The 24,863-nt window shown below is 38.3% G+C and overlaps 1 protein-coding gene and 2 pseudogenes across 1 annotated transcript; 2 read left to right on the top strand and 1 right to left on the bottom strand.

The window, feature by feature from the left end:
- Nucleotides 1-3,125: 3,125 nt before the first annotated feature.
- On the bottom strand, nucleotides 3,126-4,534 carry LOC145481393 (uncharacterized). The gene is made up of 2 exons (XM_081459877.1): nucleotides 3,837-4,534; nucleotides 3,126-3,598 (listed from the first exon to the last, which is right to left on the bottom strand). Exons 1-2 carry the CDS (start codon nucleotides 4,353-4,355, stop codon nucleotides 3,347-3,349), a joined length of 771 nt encoding a protein of 256 aa, XP_081316003.1. The 5' UTR covers nucleotides 4,356-4,534; the 3' UTR covers nucleotides 3,126-3,346.
- A 5,735-nt stretch (nucleotides 4,535-10,269) lies between these two features.
- LOC145481395 (uncharacterized) lies at nucleotides 10,270-23,033 on the top strand (annotated as a pseudogene).
- LOC145481394 (uncharacterized) lies at nucleotides 23,033-24,161 on the top strand (annotated as a pseudogene).
- The last annotated feature ends 702 nt before the right edge of the window (nucleotides 24,162-24,863 follow it).

Below are 24,863 nucleotides of genomic sequence, written 5' to 3'. Positions count from 1 at the left end.
AGGTATGTGAGGTGATTGTGAGAATTCTTCTCCCCAGATATATTTACGTTCCCCAACGTCGACAGGAGGTACAAGAAAAGATCGATGGCTTTGAAAGTCGCGCGGGGTTTCCGCAGGTAGTTGGCGCAGTCGATGGTTGCCATGTCCCCATAATTGGTCCTGAGCAAAGTCCGGATGACTACATTAATCGGAAAGGATTCCATTCGTTAATCCTTCAAGGCCTAGTGGATTTTGATTATCGTTTTCTAGATATCTGTGTCGGATGGCCGGGTAAAGTGCACGATGCACGCGTTTTTAAAAACTCTCCACTGTTTGCTCTGTGTTGCGGTCGAACTTTCCTCCCGCCCGACATGTCGGTGATGATATCTGGTGTACGAGTTCCTCCTCTGATATTAGGTGACTCAGCTTACGCCCTCAGCGAATGGCTGATGAAACCATACACAGATCGTGGAAATTTGACCCCGGATGAAAGCACTTTCAATATCAAACATAGCACGACGAGAGTGGTGGTTGAAAATGCCTTTGGTCGATTGAAGGGGAGGTTCAGGAGTATCAGTAAGAGACTAGACTTAAATGTTGAAAACTCCTGCAATGTTATTGCCGCTTGCTGTGTTTTACACAATTACTGTGAGAACCTGCATGAGTTCTTCGATGACCAGTGGCTCGATGGTGTCAATATTCATGTTGGAGTTTTGCCAGGTGATCCAGACCAAAGGCAGAACATTAATGCCATAGCAATAAGAGATGCTATTAAGAGCTTTTTTTAATACAAGCTGAAAAACTTTATGAAAAATTTCACGCCTATTTTGTGCCAGGTATAATGCACCCCTCAAAAGCAAATAATCTATCACAAAGCTTGCATCTCAAACACACACACAAGTGATGTACATGCTTACTTTTCCCCTTATGTATATAGTGTAAATAGTTATGTAAATATTGTAAGTAAAGATTTTTGTCTGGGCAATCCTCCACCAGGGTCATGTACTGTCCCATTTGTAATTAGGTTTGTTTCATAAAAATCAGGTGTCTGTTCCCAAAATTTGGTACCTTAAAAATATCAACATACATTATACACCTTCAAGGATGTCACAATGCACATATAATAATAACAAGATTTAGCCTTTTTTGGACTGCATCAGCCAGATGGGCTGCTAAGTTCAAACAGGAACTGTAGCTTTTTTAAGTCTGTACGTTATAAATAATCTCAGAAATACCTTTGAAGCCAATGTATAATTATTTGCTTAAGAAGCAGCAGAAAATGAAATTACACCCTTTATTGTCACTGATTGTAAAGCTGAAAGCCATTTGATAAATATTAAAATACCTTGTACTTTTCAAGGTGAAATTTGTTTCACTTCTTGTAATCTATTACTGTTATACCATGGGTGACAAATTACTCCTTAATTTTGATGCAAAATATCAGCATAAATTTATAATTTTACATCTAATATTACACTCTTGATCATATAAACAAGTGAAAAACACTATGATTGTAATTTGTTATCCCTGACATTAGAAGGTAATCAAAAGGTTATTACACATGAAATTAGGAAATACTTTCAACTGAACTAATAAAATGCCTGTAGATTTAGTTAATTTTACTTGTTATTATTTGATTACACATGTCAATTTGGCCATACCTACCACATGTTCTCATAGGATAAATTTAAGTGTTAGTTGTTTTCCTAGTTATTTTGTTAGTAAATTTAAGTGCTAGTTATTTTCCTATCTGAGCATTAGCTGTAAAATGATACAAGCTTACTGAAGGAAAGAGAAAAAAAATATCAGAACTTTTTAACTTAGGGGTTCAGTTTGGATTACCAAGAGGATCTACACGTAATCACTTAACAACATCATTGGCTTCCACTGGCATTAATGTCATTAATTTCATTCAACTTGTTCACCTGATCAGTGACAAGTGAAAAGAAAGTTCATACGCCAAAGAAGTTTGTTTAGACCTTTTAAAATAAACCCCAAAGTTCTCTATTATACATGCAGTTGTATCACTGAGGCTACAAAATTATTCACACATTGTTTGTACCTGTTTTCAGAAACCAATTTGCAGGACTTTTCCAGGACTCAGATTGATTTTTCCAGAACTCCAAAATTCACATTAATTCAAGATCTCAACACTGCAGACAACTATTTTCTGTTTTGCATTTTTACTAGTTGAGTTTCATAAATTATCAGACTTTTCCAGGACCAGTAGTCTTTTTCCAAGACTTTCCAGTCCCGAAAAATGCCACAGAATTTCAGGACTTTCCTGGTTTTCCAGAACCTGTACAAACCCCTCTCCATACTTCTTGCTTTGGACAACTGGATGAACCACAGAAACAAATTTGATTTATTTTGAGTTAAATATTAAATTATTTTTTCCATGAGATCCTTGTTCCTTGAATTTTACACTAGCAAAGTGAGAGTGGTTTTGAAGTTTGCAAGGCAAAAATCTACCCAGTAGCAAGTATTAATTTCTACATAACAATTATTAATTATGAAAGAAAAAAACAACAAGGAGTCTTGGTTAATTTAGAAAGAGACAACACCAATAACCACTGTTGAGTTTTGGGTACTGTGGGTGCACAAGAAATTTATACTTACTGCTACAGCATACATGTATTGTTAAATATGATTTTCACCCCAGCTTGAAGCAAAACAGAAATGTAAGTTCATTCCATAATCATTTTGCATATATTTATTTCAATCTGTGTTTCCTCAATTTTCCCTTGCATGTTTGATTTCATTATGCCTCATATTCTCAATCCCAGACACAAGGTAAAACATGTCAGATTGTGACCACTTCAGCTATTAATTGAACTTCACGTGACCTCAGAACAATTCTAGCTTTATATAATATTTCTCAAGCAATTTAAAAATAAAAAGAGAAGATCATTGCTTGATTAACAAACTTTTATTTATTCAGCTGTCAATTCTTTAATACACACTGGAATAAATTATTTTAAAAAAAGGGCCTCAAATTATGTGTCATCAAATCAATTTACTTCGAATTTCCTGATAGCAAAAATATGCTAATATCTCTGAAGAAAATAAATTCATAACGTTAAAAACTACGAAATACTCATTATAGATAAATTCATCAAAATTGGTCAACAAATGATATAGGAAATAGACAAGAATAAACAAGTAAAAATGTACAGCATAAAAGTTTACATAAGAAATTTAACCGGCTAACCATCAGAATTAGTACATGTTGCCTGATGATGATCTGATGTTGATATGAAGTTCAACTCCTTAGGCTTTAACACAAATGACGCCGAAAAAATAACTGATAACGGATAGAAGATCTAGCTGAAAGTGACGCAGGTATGAGTACAAAAACGTATTGAATCTACTTTTGAAGTACCTGCGCCAGTTTTAACAGAAACTCCTGATCTTCTTTCCTTCTCTTCTCCTCCCTTTCTTCATCTCTTCTTTCACGTGCCTTCTCTGCCTCCATAAATCTCCTATCAGCTGCTTGCTGATAGGACACAAACGCCTCTAAAGCTTTGTCGACTTTGGCAAATGCGTCAGTTGTTGACAACTTTCGTTTTTTTGTGCCACTTTTACATACAGGTACTGGCTTCTCATCCTCCGTGTTGTTGTTTCTGAAAAGGAACACAACAAATCTTACGCTTAAATGTGGGGATCCAAGTCGGAAATTAATAATGTTAGCAGCTGCTTTATGTTTTACTTATCTCTTGCAATACATGATTCCATCTGTCTTGAAGTATATTTGCAAAAATAAACCCATCAACTTTATCGACAGTGCAAGGCGCCCATGTTCTGTTACGTGCGACAATTGTCTGGCCCTCCAATAGGCGATAGTGTTTTTTTGAAAGCTCACCTGTACATGTCACACAAGCATCTTTTTTTGGTTCCGGGCATTTGCTGGCTTTGTTGTTGTTGTCGCTGCTGCTGCTGGAAGTTAAATTTGGCGCAACGTTTTCGACATTTCCTTTGCTTTCTTCTTCACAGACCTGTGTACCATCCCCAATGACAATTTGGGAAGAAGTAACAACACTCTTTGGCTTCGTGCAGGGCTTTGCTGATAAGAATTCATCGACTTCATCGAAGAACGCCGGCTTCTTCTTCGGAGTTCCGTTTCCTGTCTTCCTGCATTCATCTTTGTAGGAACGATATGCGCTTACCAAAGTGTGTATTCTTGTTTTACAGGCGTCTTCATCCCTGTCCTCGTAGCCCGCCGCCCGTAGAAATGCGCTGATTTCTTGCCATATAGGCTTCTTTCTGGTACAGGACAATAGTTTTGTTTGTATGTTTGCGTACCCCCACTTCTGAAGTAACAACATGGTCTCTCTGTTCTCCCAAACTCTTCCGCGAGGTTTTTTAACGGCCGCCATTTTGGATGTGTTTAATAAAACACAAAAGTTAAACTACCTCGTCAAGGTAGTTTTATAAAACACGGTTCTAGACATGTTTTGTTAAACGCGCCCGCGATGTGAACGGGCAGTTTAGTAAAACAAGTTTATTAAAACACGATTTAAACATGTTTAAGCTTTGGTGTGAACGGGGTATTAGTTTGCTAGTAGATTGTATTGTTCAGAAATTGCTCCTTTCTAGCTAAGATTACATTACGTATTGTTAAATAAACAACTTGGGTTCATAGAAGAGTTTCGTAGTATATCTTTCTGTCGGTCAAGTTAGACCGAAACAATGGCTATGATAAAAGGAAATGTGCTAGATGTTTAAAACAACTTATACTGCAGATTGATGCCGACCACTAAATGGGTCCAAAAAAGACACTATTCAAGCAGACCACCAAGAACTTCAACTGCCCAGCTACAGTGGTATTGAGAGAGATGCTGGGATTCCCTCATCACAAGGTAACTCACAATATATCTCATTTTTGGATTTTTGAAATCATTTTTTTCGCTAGGCAAACAGTTTTAAAATTGTCAGTAGTTTACGTGAGAATACAATGTCGAACATCTCTATTTTTAAGAAGCAAATTGAATACCTTGAAGGTTACAAAAGGAGCCAAACAAATACAACATGAGAAACAGTACTGAACATGAGAAATTTTTCAACAATGGGGGAAGCATCCCAGACTATGTGTCAACCCAAGGGATGGTGATGAACCACTGCAAAGAAATATTGATGTCAACAGGATGAGTGTAAAGGAAATCAGAACCAGACTGAGAGAAATGAAAATTGTTACTTAAGTTAGAAGAAAATAAGGGCTCAGAGAAGTTCTGAGGAAAGCTACGTGTCCCAGCTGTTGTAAAACAGTTCATTTGTTTAGCAATCAGATTCAGTTTTTGTCACATAGTATCTTATAACCACAAGTAATTATGTCTGATAACTGAACCTAGTATATTTTGGTTGTAAGTTATCAGTTGGCATTCTTTCTTAAGGTTACAGTATACCTTCAGGGGTCTCTCGCATGCAAGCGATGTAGCGCGTGCAGTTTAAGCTGTAGATACCTAAACCCCTACAGTACCGCTCAAAAGTAAGTTACCACCCTCTCACGAGACGAGAATCTCGTCTCACGAGACGAGACACTTGTCTCTCGAGATGAGACTTTCGTCTCGCCAGATGAGAGTCTCGTCTCGCAAGAGCTTGAAAAAACTGTAAGTACCACTGCTTGAATTTATCGCGAGACTTTAATAGCCTATTGTAATACGAACTTGCAAGTGCGCAGAAAATTAGCCAAGCATAACTTTGCGCGCTCGAACGAAGTGTTTGCCGAACTCTGTTGTTTGGTTATCACGTTCATTTGAGATTTGACTCTTAAACTTTTCAAATCTACTTGGCTCAATAGTCGTATCCAAGAATATGCTGCAAAGTTTACTATTTTAAATGGAAATCAGGTCGTTCGTGGGCTTAAGGAAAAGTGCTCAAACCTGTACGATGAAAGTTTGCCAATCGATCGTATCGTCCTTTTTCGTCAATTATATAAAGCGAAAGTCGTGGATATTGAAGTTATTTATTTACTTTAACCCGTCATTTAGAAAGGTTTGTAGACCTGGAAGAAAGCAGTGATGAAAACAGTTTCATGTTTAAAAGCAAATAGGTACAGAGACTTCTTGGCTTTTGTGTCATTCGCACTTTTCAAGGTCAGCGAAATTGATCATTTAGATCGACGATCAACAGACGTTATTGACTCTACTTCTTAGCATGTTCAGTAACACAACTAATCTTTAAGGGACTGCAGTGTGCTTCTTTTACTGGGTTCAAAACTTCTATAAAGCTCTTCCCCTTCCATATTTTGAAAGGCTTCTGTTTCGTCTTAGCGTTCTCCGAAAGCGTTCCATCGATCGATTGAACTCCCTCACAGATTTTGACAAAATTCGATAAAATAATAAAGCGTTTGTTCTTTGACTCGTAGACGTCTGCTAACACATGTAAAACTTATAGGAAGCCAGTTTATACTTTCAAAGCATCTTTTTTATTCCGTTTCATCGATTGCTCAACTGACTTTAACTTTCTTGCTAAGCACATTCAACAGTTAAGTGAATTTGGAATCAACAGACTAACATGTAGTACGCATACTTCAAAGAAGTTTACGGGGTTCTTCGAAGGGAAGAGATTGGATTGCGTTGTTCATGACTTTTACTGAATGTGGTGGCTCCTAAAGGAGCCGTTGTGGTTCGCAAATAGAACCGTGTTATTCTCAGTGCCGTGAGGCATGGCCTTCACGCTGAATCACCATCGGTACAACCTTCTTCAAGTGATTGACGTACGTCATACACTTTTCAGCCATCACCCTCTCCCTCCAGAACCTCGTTATTCCTTCGAGTAGCTGCTCTTTAGTCGTGGGCTTTACTATTGTTTGCAGAAAATGTTTTAGCTCATGCCATAGCATCTTTATGGGATTGAGGTCAGGGCTCTCGGGAGGCGTCTTCCACCAGTGAATCCCACTTGATTCCATGAATTCTTTCGCCAGCCTGCTAGTGTGTTTCGGGTCGTTGTCCTGTTGGAATCTGTGGCCGTCAGGAAATGTCGCTCGGATGAAAGGAAGCAGGGTTCTGCTGAGAATTTCTTCAACATAAAACTTGGCGTCCACGTTTCCGGTAAACACAAGGACCCTTGTTGCACCGCGCTTAGAAATCCCAGCCCAAACATGACCTTTGTAGGGATGTTTCGCACAGCCCTTGAACTTTGGCTGTTCCCACTTGCGTCTAAAACTCAGCTTGGCATGTTTCTCCATGTGTATGGAGCATTCATCCGTGAAGATAACGTTGTCAAACGTTTCACTGCACCGCAGGCAGAACTCCAGTCGTTTCACCCTGTTTGGCTCTCTTATAAGCTGACAATATTTCATGCCAGTCTGCACCCAGCCAAGTTTTTTCCGAAGCCGTTTGACTTCACTCTTGGAGAAGTTGACTCCAAACTCTTTGTAGATCTTCTTCTGGAGGTTCGGAGCTGTCAGTTCATCGTTCTGCTCCATCTGGTTGTTGACGAAAGTCATCAGCTGTGGCGTCACATCTTCTGCAGGCCGACCGGGCAGCGGGCATTTTCGAATGACTGTCTCTCTTGAAAACGTCTTAAGAAACGTCTTAAACTCAGGCGACTGATTTTACAATCATCGTCTGCTAAAGTTCTAACTATTTCACTGATGTTCATATTCCGCTCTCGAAGTCGCACAATTTTCGCTTTTTGCTCGTGTGTCAAACGACCTATGATAACGATTTGATCTTAGAGCATAACTAAGCTATGCTTAGAGTTTTAAAAAAAGTCTTAAAACTGACTTAAAAGAAAAGATTACTTGTAACCAATGAGTGGGCAGTAATGTATATTAGTTATATTCCATTGAGACCTGAAAAAATATTAGCATTTAAAACAACCAATAGATGACAAGGATTTTTGATCCGTTTTAAACAATAGAGGCTTAAGCTTACGCTATATAAACTGCTTATCCTTACCAGTAGCCCACAGTCAGTTTTACCAAACCCACTTGCTTCAATCCAGATTCAATTGACCAAAACGACTTTCAGACAGTTGTACCGAAACACTCAAATTCCGTCAATGGCTCTATATCATTTCGTTCCTGAAGAGAAAACGGGCATTGCCCCAACCAGACTCGTTGTTGAGAAGGACCAAGTTGCTGTAGGTAACCTTGTTACCGTAAACTGGGAAGGTGACAGAGTTCCAGCCACAATTCGTGCACTAAGTGGTAAGTAGATTTTATGTCCACTTTGTTTAGAGTTTATTGACACTTAATTGCATTAAGTACCTGTGCCTATTTATCCCATCCTTACCTTCTGCTTGTTCATCTTTCACTGCAGATAATTTTAAGGAGCTGAACGAGATAGATCTCGCCTGGTCTAAGGACAATTTAAAGCAGGAATCAAGCGCAGAACCGCTCAAGAAAAAACCTCGTTTTGTAATTAGAGATCTCTGTTTTGTCACAGTCAATTACGAATCTAGCGTGTGCTGGATACTTAGTTGTTAAAAAGGAATGCCTGCCTGTAAGCTACTTAAGCGCACTCCAGTGTAACTTAATTAACAATGTTTGAAATGAGCGCGTGCTCATAGTATATTATTGTTACGTGCTCCACTAGTCAGTTCTGGTACGCACTCGGATCATACGCTGTTTCAATTCTGACATGTAAGAGTGTTTTTGAAAAGGAAGAAAATGCTGCGTGCTTGTGATTCTATTAGTCAGTGCGTATTTTACCTTATTTATCATAACAAATTGAGCGTTTTTAAACAGAAAACAAACAACAGCAACCAAAAAACCATGTCGCATGCTTGTGATACTAGTAGTCAGTCAACATTTCGTCTTTAACGCATCAAATTAAGTGTTTTTATACAGAAAACAAACAACAAAGAACAAGTCGCGTGCTTGCAAAAGTCAAAGTTCTTAGTGATTACCAAATCCCTTTGTAATTGTTTTTCAATTCGTTATCAAAGAAGTCGTTTTACTTGGTTTTAGGAGAAAAACACTACCAAGGTTGCTAAGGAAAAGACGAAGTCACAAGAGGGCAATAAGAAGCAGGTAACAATTTTCTTATTGACTAAAGAAACTCGACAAAGTATTGATGCATTCGAATTCGTTGACGAACTGCTTTGTAAAGAAGGCGGCCCGCCTTTAATTAAGAGCTATTGTTAAGCATTATCTCACCTCAAGTTTGATTGACACCTCTGTCCCTTAACAAACAACAACATTTTTGACTGATGAAGTGATCCACAAAAATACTTGTTATACAAGTCGGTTTAAAGTGAAAAAAAGTTGGAATAGTTAAAATTGCAGAAGAATAAGGTAAAGTACAGGGTGGCGAATAGTCCTTCAAAAAAACCTGGCTCACGCAAATATTTTGGCGGTCTCTTTCACCCTTCTCGCAGTCTCATTTTTAAGCGTTAACAGTGTGTCTTGCAGTCATAAACCTGTCTGAACGTCTTAAAGAATGATGTCTTCTCGCCCCTGCATTTAAAACATTTTAAAGTCTTGGGCTCACTTTGTTACACCACCCCTGAGTATGAACGTCATCAAACTGCCATAGCGCCTTAAAGTAAGTGACTTATATGTAGCATATTTTAACCTCAAAAGTTACACTGTCTGGTTTCTAGGACAAAACCACGTCAGTCAAAAAAACAAAGGCAGCTAAAAAGGACGAATGCTGCGTATTAATTGCCATTGACCCGGCGTTCCCCCAAGTCATTTCCGATCAGGAAGAAATCAAGCAGGTAACCATACAGTCACTTTTTTTTCTCAAGACTGTTTTCCACTTCCCAATTTGTCTGGAATGTGAAGAACGTTTACTGAAAAATGCGCATAGCCTATTGAATCTTGCACTTTTTTACAACTTGATCCAAAATCTTAGGGGCAAGCAGGAAAGTAATTTTACTTAAGTCTGAAGATTGTTTTTTGTTTTCAGCGTCTTGAACTATACACTGTGTATTACAGATTGTTCCACAGTCCAATGTTTTTCTATTATTACACTCTGTAATTCGATTAATTTTATTATGTGTGTTTTTCCTAGGATGACGAGGTGCAGTTCCATCCTTAATGTACGTCAACTCCTCCTCTAAGTCCTCCAACATCATGGTTGCCCGCAGCTCCGAGCCTCCCAGCACAATCTTTCTTAGGGGAACTAATGGACGAGGACCTGCGGGAATTCTCAGATAAGAAAAAACTTAACCGTCTTTTAGACAACCAAGAAGTGACGTTAAAGTTAATGGCAAATTTTATGAGAGAAAACAGGGAAAGGAAATGTTGCGGGTGTCATTGCGTCAAGGAAAGGGTTAGGTTTTCGCCAAAACCATGTTCGGGAAGGTTTACTACGATTTTGACTGGGGACTTAAGGGATGGCGCAGTTGGGGACTTTGGGGATGGCGCAGCTGGGGACTTTCGGGATGGCACAGTTGGGGACTTTGGGGATGGTATGGTTGAGGACTTTGGGGATAGCGCCATCAGGGACTCTGGGGTTGTTATGGTTAAGAACAACAGAGCTGACGCAGTTAGGGACTTATGGGATGATGCAATTGCTTCTGCTAGTTCTAATTCAGTAGGGGATAGTGGGAACATGGAACAATTCAGGGAGGAGGGGGATGCTTTTTTGCAGGAGGCAGTTCAAATCAAAAGTGGGAGCTCTAGCGTGGGGATCTTGCCAGGAGAATTGTTGAAACTATATTTCAACCTGGGGAACTGGAAGGCCGAAATTGTTCAGGAACAAGGGGGAAAATGTTACTAGATCAAGGGAAGCTGGGTATAGTAAAAAAGTATGTGTTCAAGTTGTATCCTTGCAGACAAGCACAGGAAGATGTACAATGGCGCAAGTGCATTGTCGCGATAGACAAGTATTTACGTAGGGCAAAGGGAAAAGGTAATAGGCAACAATAAATTTTTCGAAATGTAGGGTTCACGAAAAGGTAGCTAATTAGAAATTAAGTTTGATGAATTGTAGGATTTTATTTGGTTTGAACTACATGTTTTCTCCAAGGAAAAAATTTCTTTATCTGACATTGTCACATGCTTTATTGACTTATTATGTTTTCAAATGTATCGTTGTACGAAAAATTTGTAGGTTTTTCCTTATTAGTATTGACCTTGAAGGACATTGAACAGTTTATAGTATGCCTGCTTAGGATTTTTAGTATTACATGTACGCTTGGTTGTAATCAGTAGTAGACTATATCAACAATAATACTAAGTATTACACTTAGTTGTAACCAGTACTAGTATACTGTATAAATCATAAAAGTAATTAACATGTATAATAATAAGTATTACACTTAGTAGTAGTAGTATTCTGTATAAACTGTAATAGTAATAAACATGTATTGCAAAACTGGAGCAACGTTTTATTAATATTTCCCATTTCCCGTTGATTTCCACAGTTTTCGAACTATATTTCTTGGCTACTCCTTTTATATGAAAAGCCCCATTCCACTTGCCGCCTATGGCCTAGCTTGGTGAGAAATACTTCTTTCAAATTTTCTGATCGCCGTAAAGAATCCTGTCCTTTCGACACGTCTTTCGCGATCATGTGTGTTTGTTATGAAACCACGTGTAGTTAGTCATGTTTTTTATTTGTTATGTAATCAACGTCGCAAACAAGTTTGCCAAGAGATTTTATCAATGGTTGGTGTTTTGATTGTGAGCTGTACTTACATTCAAGACTTTTCGTCTGTAATGACAACATTAATTAGTAAGTTCAAGCTGAGTTTTTTTTCATCTTTAATAAAAACAATGAGTTCCAGATCAATGGACTCACACACAGGCACAAAATGCAAATTCGATGCACCGAGGAATAACTCTGAGTAATCGGAGAAACTTGAAACTTTACCAAGCGCTTTCCATAACAGATCAGCTTCTTCAATTCTGGCGATAGTACCGATTTTGCGAAATAGGTTTCGTTTCAATTCGCTCGCACGGATGTAACATGGAAATTCAACACGCTAAAAACCTAAAACTACATGTAGGACATTTCACCGACCGGTGCGATGCAATGTTACACAATAGTTCGCTCACGTCTTGGCGTTCGTTTCTTCATATATATAACTTTTCTCCATAATTCCAGTCCATGAAAGTTCTTCATTTGTAATGACCGTGTTGAATCTAGCGAAGCAAGTTTCAATCCAAGACCTCTTCATGCTGTATTAGCGGGAACTTCACGAAGCATACATTGCAACAAACGCGTCGCGAGAAATTAATCGTTTCCTCGCAAGCTAATTGCTTGTAATTTATTCCAAAATATACGCTTCACTGGTTCTCGCGAGACGAGAGACGAGGGGCGGTAACTTACTTTTGAGCGGTACTGTATGTCAAATTAAAGCTTATGGAGCTGGCTATCAAACTATACCAAGAATTTTGAAAGAAAATGAATTGTCGAATTTTTCACGACCACTAAATGTGAGCGCCTGAATCACCTTTCAAAAGCTACAAGTCAAAGCGAATTTCGTTCTTCACCAATTTAATTTTTTTCTCAGTTTCAGGGCCCAAAGCGCTTAACAAACTTGTCTGTGCTCTGGCTTAATCAATTGCAGTAAAAAGTTACAGAACATTTTCGAAATAGGATTAAAAAAATGTGGAGTGATCGTACAAAAATCACTCTCGAAGAAAAAGTATTTCGAAATTAGCAATTCCCAGACAAGTCTTTGTAGTTTATATGTTAAACTAGCCACTGTCCAAATTTAAGAGCAATTGAACAAATTCCTTTTGAGTTATAACTCTTTACAGTGTATGCTTCAAGTGAAAAAATTATTCGAGAAAACAGCGCTAAGAAAAATTTTCTGCTTCACAAACAAACTCCGCCCACAAACGCCTTCAACTGGGTTCTCAGATAACTAAGCCAATCAGTGCAGGGAAAGTTTACTACCGTTAACCTCCTAGTGAAATTTACACACGAATCTCTAAAAAACTCTTGTGTTTCGCAATGCACTCTAGGAACTGAAGGCAGAGAGAGAATTTTTCTGTAGCTCAGTTTTTCTTGAAGCTGGTTTGGCAAAATGGGGAAGGCTGAAAAGGATACAAATGCTAGAGTGGCTGGGCGAAGGAAACAAACAAAAGAAAGCGCGGAGAGCAACTGCGTGTGGGCAACTGTGCATGGATAATATTTCAAATGGTCTCAATGAGTTCAACGATTCATCGATATCGGACTCATCAGAAGAGTCTCTGTCAGCATCCCTGTCATTGTTGTCAAGTTCCAAAATTTTTACAGAACCTTTCTTTTCTCTTACCACAAATATCTGCCCGCCTTATACGATAACTATAGCTTCATCCGCGTGGCAAACTTTCGCTTCTTCACTCATTGATGTATTTTCATTTGTTCTTCGCTGTTTTCGCTTTTTCGAACTGGTCCATGGTTTAAACGTGGTCTATGTTTACTTATAACTTAATAGACACGCCTAATACCAAAAATGCTGGGTAGTCAGAACAACAATGCTGATCAACTGAGTAGTCAATTCGTGACATCCATATAGGAAATTCCTGCGAAAATCATCTCGGTTGATTGCATACGTGCCATAGGGCTGTCAATCAAGAGGTAAACTTTTACTTCCGGTGAAAACGTAAAACTGCCATTTCTCCGCCAATATTTAGCCTTTTTCAAAAAATTTTTTCAGAAATTAGAGATTATTCTTCGACCACTATTTTGACCCAAAAATCAAAATTTGAAGAAAATTGCCGACCCACAGGTATACTGTAACCTTAAGGCGGGGGTCTACCTGAAATTTGGTGGAAAAATGGAAAAAAATTTTTCATTGGAATACACATCTTTTACTATTTACCTTTCCACTGACAAATGAATTTTTTGACTATTTTTAATAATTTAACGTCAGCGAGGCACTTTATTGGATGACGTGATCTATAAAAATCGCGTTGCCATGGCAACGGGAATGATAACTTTTGTTTTTCTCTTGTTTACTACCTCTTGAATCCCCAGGAAAGCGCGAAAATCAAACCACTGTCAAATAGGGCATTCTCTGTTACCTCACATGAAGTGGGGTATTGCCAATTGCATTATGGTATAGAATTTTAGCTGTGGGAGCATTGGAGGTCGGAGTAAGACATAAAGGAATATTTTTGGTTGAATATGGCTGGGAAAAGGCATAGAAGTCGTTCCAGAAAAACACGGAAAGGAAAAGGGTTTAGTGGGGTTCCTTGGTACGCAAAATCGGTGGAAAAGCCAGTGTTGGAAGAGGATGAAATTGCTCGCTCAAAACCGGAGATGCCCCACGACAGTCACGAGGAGTTATTGGAAACAAGTGACATGGAAGGCTCAGACACGGAGCTTGATCAACCGGAGAGTGCATCTAGAAAGAAGATGAAGCTGTACAACTCCGAAGATGACAGTTCTGAAAGCTCAGAAAGCGAAACAGAAACTAAGAAAACTAAATTAGTGGAGGCAGAGGATGGTTACAGACTGGTCCATTTGAAGAACTTATCTTCAGTCCTTTCCAATGTGCACAGATGCGAGGAAGGTGAGTAAGCAACATGAAACTTGTAGGACAGTTTATTTAACCAAATGTGTTTGAAATTGAAATTATAAATATAAATGTATGTAAGCAAATTTTATATATTTTAAAAATTATTGTGCATTAGTATTGTGGGAGCAGTGGGTATAGGGGGTATATGACAATAAAATTTTTGGTTGCTTTTACATTTTTGAAGAATGTATCTGTTTTTCAAATACACTATAATTGGTTTTAGGGAATCTGACTATTCAAGAGAACACTGGTAGGCGTGCAGGACTGATGTCTGATCTTTCCATATGCTGTGATGGTTGTGATGAAGACACCACATTACACACCTCAGTCAACATCTCCAAAAGAGGAAGGTCATTTGACGTAAACAGAGGGGCTGTCTACCACTCAATTGAGACTGGTTGTGGTTACGAAGGACTTGCATCATTCTGCAGTATTATGAACATGCCATGTCTGTCTAAGAGGGCCTATTACAAGCAGGTGGAGACTATTTTAGATGTCTTAGAAAGTGTGACCAAAGAAGAACTCTTGAGTGCAGACCAGAAGCTTCAAAAGCTTATCACGGAGGAGAATGGAGAGTCTGATACTGGAAATGTTATAGATGCGGCAGTAAGTTTTGATGGCACGTGAGCCAAAAGGGGCTTCACCTCATTGACAGGTGTGGTTTTTGTGGTTTCAGTGGACACAGGTGAGGTACTAGATTACCATGTTTTGTCAAAAGCATGTCAAAAGTGTGCATTGAAGAAAAGTCAGTGTGAAGACGACAATGAGCGACTTGAAGAGTGGAGAAGAGAACATTTGGCATCTGGGGAATGCGATATAAATTTTAAAGGGAGTTCACCAGCAATGGAAGCTGAGGGAGCTGAAATTCTGTGGAAGAGATCCATAGAGCTGCATAACATTCAGTACAAATGGATGGTATCAGATGGGGACAGTAAAGTGTTCAATGCTGTTGAGAATTTGTACAGCAGTGATTGCAAAGTTGTAAAGCTTGACTGTGTAGGCCATGTCCAAAAGAGGATGGGAAAACACCTCCTGAACCTAAAATCTCGAACAAAAGGAAAACTTGAGGATGGAAAGCCCATTGGTGGTCATGGCCGGCTGACTGAAGGCAAGATAAAACAACTTCAAAAGTATTATGGCTTGGCTATCCGTCAAAACACTCTCTCAAAGGCAAATCCCTCAGAAAGGGAAGTAGATGTTGCTGTGTATGCAATGAAAAAGAACATTGTTGCCATACTACATCACAGTGTCAAATCAGACAATCCTACAAAGCAACATAGATTCTGTCCAGTGGGAGAGAACTCATGGTGCAAGTGGCAACAGGACCAGGCAACAGGCACAAAAACATACAAAGGAGATGACTGTTTGCCAGTGGTGTTTTTGGAACTGTTGAAACCAACATTTCTTACTCTCAGTGACTCCAAGCTTCTTGAGAGATGTGTAAGGGGAACAACCCAAAACCCCAATGAGTGCATTAACTCAATGGTTTGGGTCAGGTGCCCGAAACATAAGCACCGTGGAGCCAAAGTGGTACGCTGTGCAGCTGCATCTGCAGTATGTCACTTCCATAAAGGAGCAGAAAGCAGAAAGAAAATTATGGAAAGACTTTCTATTCCACATGGGTCCTATACAAGCAGCTTAATACACATCAAGGACAAGAGGAGACTTTGTAAGGCTGATAGCCAGGCAACAACAAAAGAGAAGAAGCGTCGCCAGGGCCTATCACTTGTTCGCACAAGGCGGGAAGAAGCCCTCCGTGAGATGGAGGGCATCACTTATGAGGCCAGTGGCTTTTAATTTACTTCCCCAGACTCAAATAATGAGAACATGTACTGTTTGACACTTATTGGGAACACAGTTCGATTGATACTGTCTTTTATTTGTGTTTATTGACTTTAAAGCACTATTTCTTAAAATGTTGATATTCCGCCTTTGAGCAAAGATATCTCAAGATGGATTTGAGATATTGAGCTGAAATTTTCAAGGTAAATACTTCTTAGTGTGTTGATGGTAATAAGCGATGGATTTTGTGGTAGGAGTTAAAGTAAAGAAATTGTTGAGCATCAAAAATTCAAATTTTACCTAATTTTGATCTTGTAACTTGATACTATTGCTTTTTTGTGCAAATTTACAATTGAGCAAATCCCATCGCTTATTACCACTAACAGTATGTATTCTGTAAGATAATATGAAAAACACACAGTTTTCTGTAGCCCAGAATGAGATATCTTTGCTCAACTACACATCAGTCATGCACAGCAGGCGGCAGTTTGACCAGCCCGTGTCACGTGATACATGCAAGGGGTGTCACTAAAACAGCAAATTTTATAATCTTTGATTAAATAGCTTTCCAATGGTATATAGTTGTCTGTGGTTTGGAATTATATCCTGACTGGTATAAGAGTTCAAAAAAGTTGCATTTTTTCAGGTATACCCCCGCCTTAATTCATGATATGCTAATTCCTAATCTATTTTCCCTGAAGGCCATGAACTTTAACTCGCCGCCGCCATCTGGGTTGTACGACATCTTTAACTTTTTCTTTTGTCACTTCACTGATTACGACAAGCAGGTACTCGCCACTATCAAATCATTTGAGGATTATTGCTTATTTGATGATGGTTATATAGTATCTTTACCCACTGCTTAGTTAAATAAACAAGGTGTTCCTGTATATGTCGCCAAAGTGGACAGATGGTCGAGATGGCAGATGCAAGCACCAAGGCTGCCATGTATGCCCTGAAATATTTCTTTAACACTCCTGGTAAAGGCAGTGTAACCAATGCCCCATGCATCTGGGTTAAAAGAACAAGAGCTAAGACTAAAGTATGCAAAGTAAAGGATTTGGTGATCAAAAAAGATAAAAACCCTCCTACTAAAAATGAAAACATAAACACACGTTCTCCCAAAATAGTGACAGAGATGTCTGTGCTCCTGAGGACACTTATCCACCAGATGAAAAGTATCTTAGATGATTAATCCAAAAGCCTGTTATCTTGCCCTTATTCAAAAAACTTTGTTGCATTCCAGAAGCAGACAAAGATCTCAACGATCAACCTCCTAAAACAAATGATACCAAGGCTGAGACTGGTATTATGAATACTAAATTACAAGAGGTCATGAGAATTCACCCAACATTTCAACGGAAAAAGTTGTGAGGTTGCTGTCTTTCAGAGATACAGAAAGGAAGCATTTTGAGAGCTCCACCTCAAAGCAATGGCAATGCAAGGAATGGTATCTAAACAAGATGGCCTTCATAACAGCTTCAAAGTTCAAGAGTCTTCACCAGGCAGGAGGCACTTGAGAAAAATAGCTGAAAATGTCACAAAGATAAAAGAAGATATTGCATTGGCGAAGACACCTCAAATTCATTCTCAGCAACAGGAAATGAAACCACAAATGCCAGGGACTGGGGGTTATTTCATGAGGAGAGTGCTTGCAGGGTACATCAGCATGTTTCTAACCATACCCACCACAAACTGGAACTGGTCTCAAAAGGCTTTCTTATTTCAAAGTCAGTCTTTCTTTGGTACTAGTCCGGATAATATTCAGCAATGTCAGTATTCTGACAGTTGTCGAAACAAAGTTGTAGAATATAAATGCCCCTAGACACGCTGAGATCTGCAGCCAAAAGAAGCTTTCCTAACCTCAGAATTTGGTGGCATTAAAAATGCAAATGATCTTACTTTGAAGCCTACGGTACTAATTCCAACTTTAGCTTCAAATATTTCTTATATAGCTTTTTATATTTTTCCATATTTAATATTTAATTTTATTAATTATTTATTTATTTATTTTATGCAGGACCCATGTTGATAGCAATTTTTTAACTGAAATGGTCAGCCTCCATAAATATGTTTGTTTGTTTGTTTGTTTATTTATTCATTTATTTATTTATTTAAATGTTTGTAAGTGAGCTGACCTTAACTATCTTTGGTGTGTGGACCAAAAAAGGATTTGACACAGAAACAGAAGATATCCTTACATCATATGTGTTGTATTTATTTTCATATTTTGGTATGATGAGAAATACTTGACTATGCATGTATCTAAATTCCTAGTACAAGGCTAAGGATTAGTGGAATGATTCTTGCATCAGTGTATACATAGACGAAGAAAAAGCCAAGGACAGAAATATCTCCAGCAAGGAGAGTAAAAGGCAAAAACAAAAAAAGGGAATGAACTAAAGATGTTGGAATCTGGCTTTGTAAGTGTATTCTCCTGCTGCAGCTTTTGGATCTCAAGCAGCAGAAGACAACTTCAGATAAAGCTTGCCACCTGTGGTCATTTGAATTACCTTTTTTAAGAGAATCATCATTGAAATTATGAGGCTTAGAAAGCTTAAGAGACCTTTGAGAAGAGAACTCCATCCTCTTAACCTAGATACAGAAATGCAAAGAGACCTTTTTGCGATAAAAATCTGCCATTTTCAAAATCATGCAATGAAGAATTTTAGGGATTTTGATGTGACATAACTTTCAAAAAAATTGAGTTGTACCCAAAACCTTACGCTGCTGGAGGAAAATTCCAACTTTACAAGAGGTTGGGTGGGTGAAGTGGAAGGTGAATATAAGATCCCAATGGGCACAGCACAATATCCAATGAAGTGGCTCCCTGAAAAATGTTGTCATGGCAGTGCTGGCATTTAAGTTACACTTTTGCTGACACTACCTGATGATAAGGAACCACAACAAGATGATGTACATCTGGCACATGTAAGTTTATGTTTGAACTCTAGTGTTTCTATACACAAAACTAAGCACTTGATGGAGCAGGCAATTTTTGCATTACTCAGAGTAAAATGTAGCAGGAGTTGTGGTGAGAACTAGCCACTCAGGGTATCATGAAATTTTGTATGAACAATGGTTTTATTATCAAATTCTCCCTTAGGTGTACTGCTGCTAACAAGAACAATGACTGAAAGTTCTGGTAAAGAATAAATCAACAGACATTAGGCAAATAGATAGTCAAACCATAAGTGTTCCATAGATGGAGAGCACAGCACAATAATTACAAAGCCCATTACAAGAGGTCTGCCTCAGCCACATGCAGAGGGTGCAGCTTTTGTTTTCAGACGTCCTGTTGCCACTCATAAAATTTGATATACCGACTTCCATTTAAACGGTCACATCTAGACAACCAGGTCGAGGACATTTATGCTGCTAATGGAATTCTGTTTCATTCATTCTGTTTTTGTTTATTTGCCTTTTTACTTAATATACAGTATTTATAAATGTTTTAATGTGAGGCGAGGTGACCTCTAGAAACCATCTGGCTTTTAGTTGAGGCCACCTTGTATGTAACAATACGGTTACATAAATAGTGCAACAGTGTGTGGCTTTGTCAGTTCAGTAATTATTTTATTAAAAGCTCTAGCAGTTTTTTCTTAAACTTGGGAAAACTTGACAATGAAGTGATTGTAACTGGAAGGGAATTCCAGATCTTTGGACCTTGGTAAAGAATTGTGAATTTTTTTAGATTAGTCTGGCAATGATGCACGTGCTAATTATTGGCTGTTCTGGTGCTATAGCCATGAATTTGACTGTTTGTGAAAAACAAGTTGAAAAACAATGGAGGCAACAGATTGTTATGATAATGGTGCATAAATTTAGCCATTTGAAATGTGTTGATTTGATAAGTGTCTAAAATTCCTAATTTGGAGAATAAAGGAGCAGAATGTGCTCTATAATCTGAATTGGTAATAGCTCACGCAGCCCGTTCTTGCAAACAGTAAATTCTATTTAAGTTACTTACATGTGTAGACGAACATGTAGAGTTACAATAGGTAATAGAAGGATAAATTAGCGAGTAGTACAAGAGTTCAAGTTGTCAAGAAGGCGTGGGTATGACATGTGCAAAAAGGAGTTAGCACAGCACTAAGGAAACTTAAGAAAGAAATGTCTGGCCTCAGTAGACAGGAACCTTACTGATGCCATAATTGACAGACTACAAACCTATTTTAGCATTGCCATTCGCTCCAGTGACAGGGACTTCAATAAAAAGAAAAAGGCAATAAATGCTAGTTTCTTCAACTTTGAATTGCCTCAAGTGAAAGGCATTATCTCTATACTCACTGCCCCACTGGGTGATCAGTTGGTTTCTAACATGACACAAACAGTTTTAAGCATGGTCCTTGCCTGCCTGATAATGTCATTGCAAAGGTGAGGCCTATACTCCAAAGTTTAAGTGAATATCCACTGTTCGACAAATACCTCCATGGAAAAACTCAAAACCAGAACGAAGCTGAATATGGAATGGTCTGGGAGTGCATACCAAAAAGGAAACTTTTGTTGGAAGAGAGATGTTGGAATTTGGCTTGTTTGATGCTACGAGTCACTTCAACATTGGAGCTAAAACTGTTACACTGTTACACAGCTACTTGATGCTTTAAAGATCTCCCCAAGAAAACAGACTGAAGAAGAAAGTAAATGCCTTGACCTGAATTGTCTTTGTGGTAGAGTAGATAGAGAGATAAAAAGAAGAGAAAGGTGTTAAGGGGACAAAGAAAGAAGACAAAAGACAAGACCCAAGAAGCAAAGAGAGTTACCTATGCTGCTAGAGGATTTTAGACAGCTTACTTTGCTCAAAAGTTGAACAAGGGGTTTGAAAACCCTAGATCTATTTTTAATACCTTTTTTCCAAATAGATCAACACCTTTAATTCAAAACCCTTTTGATATAATTTAATGAAATATTTCAACAAAACATCCAGAACGGTGCTTCTGTGTAATAAACCTAAGATTAGGAGGAAGGGGGAACAACATATGCCTTGATATTCCCAGATAGAAGATGACTGTGGAATTGTTCAATTAACTGTGTAGGAAAGGGACCCATTCAACCAGAAGCAAGAACAGCAATTGCTTTTTGAAAATTGAAACATCGGGCATACCAACATTTTAGCCCTGGTGCCGGGTCACTCATACTTGAAATGAATGCTAGACCACACCTGCCTCGTCCCCAGTCACCTGAAAGAACTAGTGAGGAGGTGTGCAGGGAATCATGGAGAGGAAAGAAAACACAGAGCGTCTGTCAAATCCTGCATTGAAGATGGCAGCGATTTTGATGGCAGATTTTCCAGTATTTCAAAGCCTGGTCCAAGAGGCTTGTAAAAGGGAAAAACAATTGTGCCTGGAGGCTAGTTGCCTAACGATGCTATTGGCGCCATTCTAAAAAGAACTGCCTCCTTATGCTGGTAAGAGGTGCTGGAAAAACAATCTGTTTTGCAATCCCAGCACTGGTAACTGGTGGAGTTACTGTTGTTATTTCTCCAATGTTTTCCTTGATGCTTGATCAAGTGAACCACCTGTGAGCAAGAGGTCTTAATGTTTACTATATTAATTAAGAACTACCATCAGCTGAAAGGGATCTTCTCATCCATAATCTTTTGTTGGACTTTCTTCCTGACACATTTTTGTTTGAAACACCATAAAATGCTACCTCCTCAGAAAGGCAAGAAATATTCTAAAAGATGGAATCAAGAAACACACTTAGCCACATTGTAATTGATTAGTGTCACTGTATTGAAATGTGGGGGTTTGACTTCAGACCAGCTTGTGCTGAACTTGGTCATCTGTCAAGATTGAAGTGTCCATTTGTAACCATTACAGGTGCTTGTAATACAAGGACTGAGGAAGTAATCTTGACTTCTCTCATCCAGAAAGAAACTGGAGACAGAAATGGAGAAGCTTACTGTTACGCAAACCTTGGAGCTGTGTATCTTTCAGTTGGCGACTATGAGAATGCTAGAGATGAAAATATCATGATAATATGAAAGTGCCACTTAAATATCAAAATATAAAGATACTGGGTGGTCAGATGAAAAGAACATGATAATATCAAAATATCATGATGATATCAGAATATCACAACATGTTCTGACAATATCAAAGAATCAAAATAGAGTCCTAAAATGTGGTCACATTGCCATGGTGCCAAAAATTCATGCTCTTCACAAACTTTTGTCATACTGTGTGTTTTGTATTCAAGAGATCAAGTGTGTAATTATCGTTTACACAAGCTCAAGGAGACTTTGAATAAGATACATTTACATTCAATTTACTTGAGTTTACAATTGGAAAAAATTGTAAAGAAAGCAATTGAATGGTGCATTGCTTTGCGCCCAAGTGTGACCATCACTTGGAAAGCCATACATGCTGGTACTTTGGATTCCCTAACATGGGAAAAAAAATTGGATGAATACAGAAGATGAAGTGGGCTACTGAGGTTGATCACATTCAGAGTTTCAAATACTTATCCTGGATTATGATAAATACTTGATGAGAAAAGTGTGTTTGATGAAATCTTGGTGATGCGGACTGTCACCATCTTTGTTACAAAACTAACCTTGAGTTTATATTCAGTACGAAGTTCAGACAGTAAGGTTATCACTAGTTATTGTCAGGTATCCTTACCTGTACTCAGATTCTTAATTTCTTTCCTTTCTATTGAATATTAAGTTTAGGTGCTGAAGGTTTGGTTTTATTTGCTTTAAGTATATTAAGTAATGTTGTTCCATTACATCATGAAACAGCCACAGCATTTGTTTTCATTTTTCTTCCTTATTTTATATTGATATTGTTACAGCTAACAGTGCCCTTTTCATTACAGGAGACAAGATAGAGAGCCAGTAAAACATCCTAGAATCTAAAATTGCCATTTCAGAGAAGGAAATAAAAGTAATGGTCCTGAGATAAAGACAAACTCTGCTGCAGAAGAAGGAAAGCCAAAAAAGTATAAGATCAAGTCAGCAAACCAGGAGTCTCTCCAAGAAATCATAAAAGCTGCAAAGAAAAGAGAACAAGAATCTCAAGAAGACACTGGCCAAAATTTGGAGAAACCATCATGAACAAGAGAAATTTTACTGGAAGCAGAGCTTCAACAGGCAAAAAGGGACCTAACTGACTTAAAAGAGAAAAAAATGACTACTTGCAAAAACATTACACACTGTCAGCCCTTGGTGGAGATGTTTTAAAGATGGAGACTGGGCTTCCCGCAAAGGAAGGTTTCCATATTGTTCTCAATTATACATATAGGTTCAAACAGTCAGTCACTTACTTTGATGGTTGGAAAGTTGAGTCAATCAGTTTTAAAGACCAAATATTTATCACCTTAATAAAAGTTAAAAAAAGTTATACAGGCATTCACCTTGCACAGTTAGTTACAGCATATCCACAAGAGTAAATATTGTAACAGCCTTTATTTATGTACTGCAGTCGGTTTTATTTAACAACCTCATGACATCAATTCCATCTAGAGATAAGAACAAGTTATCTGCCCCTTCATATTTTAGTCAATTTGGTTCTTGTAGAGTTGCAATAGACTGTACAGATATTGATATTACCACATCCAGGTTAATGAGCCAGCAAAAATGTAACCTACTCCATCCATAGGGGAATGATTTCCTTCAAGGTTATTTTGGGCATAGCCCCTTACTTATGTTAATAAACTCGATCCAGGGTCAATATCTGACAAAGCAATTGTGCAGCAATCAGGATTGTTAAACCACCTAACTGCTGTAGATATTGTCCTGGGAGACAAGGTTTTGTGGTGCAGGATCTTGTACTGAAAGGTATATGCACCAAGAGTGAAGCAAAGGCAACAAAAGCCACAGAAAAATGCAGAATCCATGTTGAGCTGGCAAATGCTAGGCTTAAGGATTTTTAGATTTTGAGTTTTATTCCCTCATATTTATGGTGTCATGCAAACTATGTGCATCACTAGTCAATTTACAGTTTCCTCTCATTAAAGAGGGTTGCAACGGTTATGAACATGATTAACTTGTTGAAATGGAATTAAAAATAACTAGGAACAATACATCAAGGGTTTACTGAGTAAAATAAGGGTGCAGTCATTACTGTAGTTACAGTAGTATGTTTATCTTCATCATCGTGACGGGAGTTAACATTATCTTAAAAATAGTCTTTCGGATGGTGTATGCTCCTTGTGCCCTTACCCCAACACCCACCCTTAACACACCCACTTTGAACGCACAATGCACAAGTGCACTTGTTCATTACCCAGCAAACCATTATTTCTAACTTGCCAGCAAATAACGTATTCATCAGTGATGGTGGTAGATCCAGATTTTGGGCTGGTGGCCGAGGGGAGGGGGGGCCTCTTCTTGATCTGCTGTAATATAACAACTGGTAACTTCCCCAAGAACTTCTTTTTGCTACTTGTTTACTGGTATCACATAAAGTACAATCCTTTATCCTTATAGATAAGTGATAATAAGGCTATGACTGGCCAGGGCTCAAAATTAACTTTTTCGTCTGGGAGCCAGCTGGCAAATAACTGAAAAATTTTGGTCGCCAGATCGTAAAGTTTGGTCGCCAACTTTTTTTATATATAACTTACACAAGAACACGATTTTATACGTTACTTTGCATTCAAGAGAAGTCACAATTGAAGAGCAAAAACAATTAGAAACAACACGAGTAATACTTAGTTATAAAGCTACCGTTGTTCTCAGGTGATAT

The sequence above is a fragment of the Orbicella franksi genome, chromosome 3 (assembly GCF_964199315.1).
Source record: "Orbicella franksi chromosome 3, jaOrbFran1.1, whole genome shotgun sequence".
Lineage (NCBI taxonomy): Eukaryota > Metazoa > Cnidaria > Anthozoa > Scleractinia > Merulinidae > Orbicella > Orbicella franksi.
This window is presented reverse-complemented; position numbering and strand designations above follow the sequence as displayed.

What these genes read in the sequence shown, in the direction of transcription:
- LOC145481393 (XM_081459877.1), bottom strand. Translation starts at nt 4,355, where the DNA reads ATGGCGGCCGTTAAAAAACCTCGCGGAAGAGTTTGGGAGAACAGAGAG. An exon ending in GTGTGACATGTACAGGTGAG is followed by an intron (nt 3,599 to 3,836) that starts CTTTCAAAAAAA and finishes CTTTTCAGAAAC; the next exon opens with AACAACACGGAGGATGAGAA.